Source organism: Cryptomeria japonica, chromosome 11 (genome assembly GCF_030272615.1).
Source record: "Cryptomeria japonica chromosome 11, Sugi_1.0, whole genome shotgun sequence".
NCBI classification, from domain to species: Eukaryota; Viridiplantae; Streptophyta; class Pinopsida; order Cupressales; family Cupressaceae; genus Cryptomeria; species Cryptomeria japonica.
Window position 1 is genome coordinate 392342341 of NC_081415.1, and position 8557 is coordinate 392350897.

Below are 8557 nucleotides of genomic sequence, written 5' to 3' on the forward strand. Positions count from 1 at the left end.
GTTGTCAATAGATTATGAAACTTTAAGCACACAAAACCTTTTACCAAAATAACTGATAAATCAATTAAGCACAAGCATAAATCATAAACCAAATACCATGCATCCACAACACATAACACCAAGATTTGTACGTGGAAAACCCATTAAAGGGAAAAACCATGGTGGGAAGCCTACCCATGTTAAGATAACCGATGGACAACTGAGAGGGGGGGTGAATCAGTTGTCAACAAATTATAAAACTTTAAGTACACAAAACCTTTTATCGGAATGCATAAACCTAATACCGAAATAGCAGATATAACAATTAAGCATAAACATAAATCACAGAACAATTACCAACCATCCATAACACATAACACCATGATTTGTACGTGGAAAACCTGATAAAGGGAAAAACCACGATAGGAAGCCTACCCAGAGTCAGATAATACTTCTGCAGCAAGTATGTGATTACAATAAGAGGGGCTTGCACATGCAGGAAGGCCAACAACCTAAAGCGCACTGCTCATCACAAAAGGAGCCTCACTAACTTCAAAATAAATTTAGACTACAATCCAGAAAGATGAATGAACTGCAAGAATAACATCTCCTATGCCTGAGTACAGTTCCGGTTAAGCTCAATACCAGAGATCTTAAACCTCTTTTACAAACCCAATTCGATCACCTCTGATCGACCAAAACCTTTGCATATAATTACAACTTTATTCGCACATAGATAATCCCATAACCATGACCTACTACATATGATCTAAAAAGAGATCTTACATTATATTTATATCAATCTGGGACCTAAACAATTAGGTCAGGCACCTAAAATATAATACAATAAATCCATTACATAATACTACAAACTAATGATAAACCAAGTCGGCTTAAGACTGAAACAACATAAACCAAACAATAAATCCAACCGGTGACGCATCAGGAGCATCAACCAACATGTTATATAAACCTATCCATAACCTAAACGAATAACCATCAGACCTAAAATAGGTTGCCATAAGCCAAATGAAACACCACGATCAACTGGAACATGAACATGATAACCATCAACATCCTGATAACCTTCTAGAAGCCACACCAACACCACTTATCAGATTCATCAAAAGATCTTCAACAAAGTGTTGCTGGTAAAACCCTTACCAGTAACCAAAAGGCTTACTAGAACAAATGATAGCATCCAGATCATTAAAAATTGAACCAATTGAAGAGCACACGATTATACTGAGAGGGGGGGGGGGGTGAATCAATATAATGAAACTTTTTCAATTTAATAATTATATGATAGAATTGATTATCCAAAAAGAATTATGCACATGAACACAATAAATTTTAAGTGGAAACCCAATGCGGGAGAAAACCACTAAAAAATAAATATTATATATATTTATGTTTCCTTTGTTACAATTTTGTGAGCACCAACCCCCAATCTCTATTTTGTGAGCACCAACCCACTGGAAGCACCAACCCCCTATCTCTGAAACAAGGCACCAACCTTCTTGAATTGATGAAACACCAACTTCACAAATGAAGCACCAACTTCTTTCTATCCAGAGTTATTCTTTTCACTGCATAATTCTCTTTATATTTTTATAGTCAACGCATTTGCATACTTCTGAACTTCTTTCAGCATTTACATATCATTTCTCATATTATTTTATTCATGTTAATAAATCTGATTGTTATTCTACTGCTATCTATTCACACCATTCACTTCTCTTTTTATTCTTCTCAACTCACACCCCACATATATCCTTCCTTCGTATTTTTCAGAAATATATCCGCATTAAATAATTCACACACCACACACTTTGAATCTGCAGATATATTAATTCTTTCTGTCGCACATACTATATTCCTTGCCCTTCCATACACGTGCACTTTTTTTTTTTAATAGCTCCACTATTTTATTTATATTGTTTCGGACCATTGTATCTTCTAATAGAATGTCACGACTTTTCATTAAGTCGTTGTTTTACTTTATCAGAGACATTGATATCTTTGGTTATGTTTGATTAAAGTCTTTATTGCCACCGAAAAAGAAAAACTTTATTTAAAACACCACCGATAAATTTAGATGCTTTATTTTAATAATCCTGCCAATAGTTTATAACAAGCTTCTTTATAATTATCGTAACTAAAGTCACGATGCTTTTACTTGTCTAAAACTTTGATATCGCAACCTTTTTTAATTATCGGTCAAAGCATTAATCACCGTAAATTTATTCATTATCGGTTTTGATAATATATTAAGGGATTACGATATGGATCGTATTTTATTTGCCTGTGATGTAATCTTCAGTCTTTAGCATTGGAAACACCCTTTGTGTATTTGTCACTATGGATAAATAAATCGTATCTATTAAACGATACATATTTGAGCAAATATCGTAAGAAACTTCTATCATAGATTTCCGCCGTGCATAGAGATTACGGTCTCAAAACTACCACACCATTGTTTTATCTTTATTTCCACATTCTCCGTAAGGATTAAGATATAACTCTGCATATTATGTGTTTTCTTGATGGATTCTAAAACTATTTTGTTCCTATTGAGTGTACTAGCATGGGATTATCTTTTATATCATTTTTACCTCTTCAACATCAATGACAATTTTTCTTTCAATCTCCCCCTTTGTCATTGATGGCAACCTTTCAATACAGTTTGCTCCCCCTCAATCCAATACTCCCCGTGTCTCCAATTTCTCCCCCTTTGACATCAATGGCAAGAGATTTTCTGCTATTTGTATCCTTCCCTTCTTTAACTTATGTTTCATACGAGGCACTTACTGAAAGGATGAGAGTGATATTACTCCCAATTTCTCCCTTAGGTACTCAAAAGTATCTTTTGGAAGAGGTTTTGTGAAGATATCTGCTAACTGCTCTTTTGTTGGAACATATTCCAACTTTACTTGCTACTCAAGAACTTGTTCTCTTAGGAAATGAATCTTGATAGGAATGTGTTTTGTCCTGGAGTGCATCACTGGATTCTTTGGCATACTGATTGCACTTGTATTATCATAATAGATAGAAATATGATGATCATATTCAATCTTAACATCTTGCAAGGTTTGTTTCATCCACAAAACTTGCGTACAACATGTTGTTGCTGCAATGTACTCTACCTCTATAGTGGATAGAGATATTGAAGCCTGTTTTTTGCTCAACCAAGATACAAGGTTGTTGCCAAGGAAAAAGGCTACTCCACTAGTGTTTTTTCTATCATCCTTGTCACCTACCCAATCAGCATCTGTGTATGCTCTCAGAGTGAAATCATCACATTTTGGATACCACAATCCAAGATCCATTGTACCCTTCAAATACTTGAAGATTCTTTTAACTGCCTGTACGCGTGTTTCCTTTGGTGCTGCTTGATACCGTACTGCTACACAACTGCTTGCATTATATCTGACCTGGTGGCTGTCACATATAAGAGACTTCCAATCATGGATCTATATAGAGTCTGATTTGCATCAGGGGATTCATCATTTTTACTAAGTTTGCAACCAGTGACCATAGGAGTACTGACAGGATGGCAATCCTCCATTCTGAATTTCTTCAACATCTCCCTAACATACTTAGTTTGTGAAAGAAATATCCCTTTATTTGATTGTGAAATCTGCAATCCCAAGAAGAAAGAAAGTTCTCCAAGCATAGACATCTCAAATTCTTTTTGCATGTCAAAAGTAAATTATTCACACATTTTATTCTTACAACCACCAAATATGATATCATCTACATAAACCACTACAATCAGTAAATGATTACCTTCACACTAGAAATGCAATTAATGTCTGTTGCTCCTCTTTTAAACCCTTGTGTTTGTAGGTAGTTGTCTAATCTGGAGTACCATGCTCTGGGGGCTTGTTTGAGGCCATAGAGTTCCTTTTTCAATCTGCATACATAATCTTCCTCTTTTGACAAGATAAATCCTTCAAGTTGTTCAATATACACTTCCTCTTCTAAATCACCATTTAGAAAAGTTGATTTCATATCCATTTGGTAGACTTTGAAACTCTTATGACTTGCAAGAGCTAGAAACATTCTGATGGCTTCCAACCTGGCAACTGGGGCAAAGGTTTCTTCAAAATCGACTCCTTCCACTTGTGCATAACCTTTACATACAAGCCTTGCCTTATTCCATGTAATTTCACCATCCTCATTCATTTGGTTGCAAAAAAACCACTTGGTTCCAATGACATTTTTGTTTGAGGGTCTTGGAACAAGCTCCCATGTGTGATTTCTTTCAATTTGGTCCAACTCCTCATTCCTAGCATTTACCCAATACTTGTCTTCACTAGCTTCATCAAAATTCTTTGGTTCTATCTTTGAAAGTAGACAGAAATGAGCATGTTCTATGGTGGTAGCCAGTCTTCTCCTTGTTTGAATGTTTGTACCCAACTCTCCAATAACCAAGTCTTCTAGATGATTTTTCTGAACAAATTTTGATGGAGTTTTTGATGGTGTTTTTAAAGATGTCTTTGATGGTGTTTTTGATGGAGTTTCAAAATTGTCTTGTTCCTCATTTTCACTTTCTTCTTTTAATTCTTCTTCCTCACTTTGTTCCTTAGGATGATCTTCTATAGCTTTCTCAAATTGTCTTCCTTCATCTATCTTCACATTAGCACTTTCAACTATCTTGTGAAGTCTTTTATTGTAGCATTTATAAGCTTTGCTTCTCGTGGAATATCCAAGAAAGATTCCCTCATTTGACTGGGCATCAAACTTTCCCAAGTCCTCTTCATCTCTTCTAATGTAGCAAGTGCTGCCAAAAATCCTGAAATAATCAACAGTTGCAGCCCTTCCTTTCCATAGTTCGTATGGTGTTTTGTCATTGTTCACCCTTATTTGCGCTCTATTCAACATGTATACTATTGTGTGAACTACTTTTTTCCAAAAGGTGTCAGCAATATTTGATTCATTTAGCATAGCCCTTGCCATTTCATGAACTGTCCTGTTCTTTCTTTCAACAACTCCATTTTGTTGTGGAGTTCTTGCTGCTGAAAGTTGTCTTCTTATTCCATGTTCTGTGCAGAAATCTTCAAACTCATTTGAAGTGAATTCTCCTCCTCGGTCTAATCTAAGACACTTGATTTTGGCATCCATCTCATTTTCAACTAACTCTTTGAAAGCTTTAAACTTTGCAAGAGCCTCAGATTTTTCTTTTAGGAAGGCAACCCAAGTCATCCTAGAATAATCATCTATAAGTAGCATAAAATACCTTTCACCTAGCAAACTTTTTGTTCTGGTTGGTCCACATAAGTCTGTATGTATAAGCTCTAGAGGTTTTGATGAAGAGTATTCTTTGGACTTAAAGCTCACTTGAGTTTGTTTTCCAAAATGACATTGCTTGCAAATGACATTGGATGGTTTTTTAATCCTAGGCATATCCCTTACTGCTTCCTTTTTGCTGATTTTGACAAGATTGTCAAAGTTAAGGTGACCTAGTCTTTTGTGCCATAGCCAATTTTCATCTTCCTGAACAAAATTGCATGTTTCTTCATTTATTTCATTTAGAATATACAAGTTATTTGTCATTCTATGAGCATTTGCAATAATTCTTCCATCCTTTTTAATCTCACATCCCTTAGACAAGAATGTTACACTATGTCCTTGGTCACAAAGTTGACTAACACTTAATAGATTTTCTTTTAATCCTTTAACATATTGCACATTTTCAGTTTTAGTCTTTCCATAATCTAGGCTAAGTGTTCCTTTACCTTTTATTTCTCTTTTTGTGTTATCACCAAATCTTACTGTTCCTTCATCTGCTGGTTCAAAGGAGATGAACTTGTTTTTGTCCCCTGTCATATGCCTTGAACATCCACTGTCTACATACCACCTATCTTTCTTGTTCTTTGCATGAAGAGCTATTTGAACAAATAGGGATTCTTTATCTTCTAGTTGTTTTTTCTTCCAAGTCATTTTAGACATTTCCTCCCTTTTGATGGGTACATCTTCCTTTCTTGGTAAACTAGGAAAGATAGTTCTGCAAAATCTGGCTATGTGTCCAAAGTTGTGACACTTATAGCATATTACATCATAATTCATTAGAGGAGAAAATGAATTGTGGTTCTTTGGAGTAAAATTAGAAATATTTCTAGTATGACTCCTACAATGTATTGCTTTGTGACCAAACTTATAACATGAAAAACAATGTCCTTTGAATGAATAATAATTATTAGTTACATGTGGTTTCTTTAGGTGGGATGTTTTCAACACATTAGTGGGAGGATGAGATTTATGAGTATCATTCTTCCTTCTTTTATTTTCTACTATCTTCCATGACTCATCCAAGGTTTTTGAACTAGTAGCTTTGGCTGTTTGATCTTCTTTATGTCCTAGACCTGATTTAATGAAAGTAGGTCTTTGTGTTTTGAGAATTTTATCCATTTTCTTGGTATTGTCTTCAAATTTCTGAAGTTTCTCCAAGTCTTGTTTTAAGGAGATGATTTATGATTCTAATTTACTGCATCCTTCCTCTTTACTTTTAAGCTGATCTTTTATCTCTTTCTCAGTCTTCTTTGCTTCCTCTAATTGTATTTTTAGGTCTTTAATGAGCTTTCTTGACTCTTGTAATTTTGTCTTATATTTTGAAACCCTTCCTTTTAGCTTTTCATTTTGTTCATAAGCATAATGTAACTCTTCTTCTAGATCTACATCTTCTTCATCACTCATAGCCTCTTGATCTTCTTCTTTTTCATCTTCATCGTCCTCAACTTTCACTACCATGAAAAGAATTTCTTCTCCATCACTACTGGACATATCTTCAGAGCTTTCTTCTGATGAACTAGAGCTTTGTTTAGAGTAGAAGCTTTTCTTATGCTTTGAGTAATTCTGCTTGAAGTATTTCTTTCCTTTTTCCTTTGGATAGTTCTTCTTTTCCTCTTCACTACTATCGCTTTCATTTTGAGGACACTTTGAAGCATAGTGCCCTACCTTACCACAATTGAAACATTTAAATGGAAATTTGCCTTTATATTTACCTTTGCCCTTTTTGAATTTCCTCATGAAATAAGCTTCAACCTCATCTGATTCACTGCTTGAGCTCTCCTTTGGTACATGGTTTTGTTTTTGCCTTTCTTTGATATTTTGAAAGCTACTTCCTTTTGAGAAGGTTTGTCTTCTCTTCTCATTTCATAGGCTGTGAGAATTCCAAACAATTCATCTTTTGTCAATGTTTTCAAATCCTTCATTTCTTCTATGGCTGATACCTTAGGATCAAATTTCATTGTCAAAGTTCTTAGCAATTTTTGAACAAGGAGTGTGTCTTCAACTTCTTCTCCCAATGATGTGATTGCATTCACAATTTCATCCACACGCAAGAAGTAGGCAGCGATGTCTTCATCTTCCTTCATTTTAAGACTTTCATATTTCATTCTAAGTGATTGAAGCTTGGCTTCTCTTACTTTTTCATCCCCTTCATAGATACCTTTTAATTTGTTCCATATCTCTTTGGCTAATTTGCAATGCATAACCTTCGTAAATTCGGAATTTGCCAGACTGCATAGAAGGGCATGTTCTGCTTAAGCATTATTCTCACTTTTCCTCTTTCTTACCGTATCAGTCGGAGGAGTTGATGGAGGTGTGTACCCATCCACCATGGACTGCCAAACATCATAGCCAAGTGCGTTTAGATAGGCTTTCACTTTAATACTCCAAAATGCATAGTTTGTCCCGTCAAAGATTGGATTTCTAACTACATAGTTATCCACCATTGTGCTCTTTTGGGGATCTACCTTCAAGCTGTAAGGCTATCTCTGAAGGAACCTGCTCTGATACCAATTGAAGAGCACATGATTATACTGAGAGGGGGGGGGGGGGTGAATCAGTATAATGAAACTTTTTCAATTTAATAATTATATGATAGAATTGATTATCCAAAAATAATTGTGCACATGAACACAATAAATTTTAAGTGGAAACCCAATGCAAGAGAAAACCACTGAAAAATAAATATTATATATATTTATGTTTCCTCTGTTACAATTTTGTGAGCACCAACCCACTGGAAGCACCAACCCCCAATCTCTGTTTTGTGAGCACCAACCCACTGGAAGCACCAACCCCCTATCTCTGAAACAAGGCACCAACCTTCTTGAATTGATGAAACACCAACTTCACAAATGAAGCACCAACTTCTTTCTATCCAGAGTTATTCTTTTCACTGCATAATTCTCTTTATATTTTTATAGTCAACACATCTACATACTTCTGAACTTCTTTCAGCATTTACATATCATTTCTCATATTATTTTATTCATGTCAATAATTCTGATTATTATTATGCTGCTATCTATTCACACCATTCACTTCTCTTTTTATTCTTCTCAACTCACACCCACATATATCCTTCCTTTGTATTTTTCAGAATTATATCTGCATTAAAGAATTCACACACCACACACTTTGAATCTGTAGATATATTAATTCTTTCTATCGCACATACTATATTCCTTGCCCTTCCATACACGTGCACTTTTTTTTTAATAGCTCCACTATTTTATTTATATTGTTTCGAACCATTGTATCTTTTGATAGAACTTCACGACTTTTC

The 8557-nt window shown here is 35.0% G+C and overlaps 1 protein-coding gene across 1 annotated transcript; it reads right to left on the reverse strand.

The window, feature by feature from the left end:
• Positions 1-6453: 6453 nt before the first annotated feature.
• On the reverse strand, positions 6454-7718 carry LOC131860219 (uncharacterized). Its single transcript, XM_059214602.1, has 3 exons — positions 7560-7718; positions 7104-7478; positions 6454-6939 (listed from the first exon to the last, which is right to left on the reverse strand). Exons 1-3 carry the CDS (start codon positions 7716-7718, stop codon positions 6454-6456), a joined length of 1020 nt encoding a protein of 339 aa, XP_059070585.1.
• Between the last annotated feature and the right edge of the window lie 839 nt (positions 7719-8557).

Excerpts from the sequence above, each read along its gene's own strand:
- LOC131860219 (XM_059214602.1), bottom strand. The coding sequence starts at position 7,718 with ATGGTGGATAACTATGTAGTTAGAAATCCAATCTTTGACGGGACAAAC. Across the intron at positions 7,479-7,559 it reads CAACTCCTCCGACTGATACG|GTTATGCATTGCAAATTAGC; the intron begins GTAAGAAAGAGG and ends GAATTTACGAAG. Across the intron at positions 6,940-7,103 it reads ACAAACCTTCTCAAAAGGAA|GTAGGGCACTATGCTTCAAA; the intron begins GTAGCTTTCAAA and ends AATTGTGGTAAG.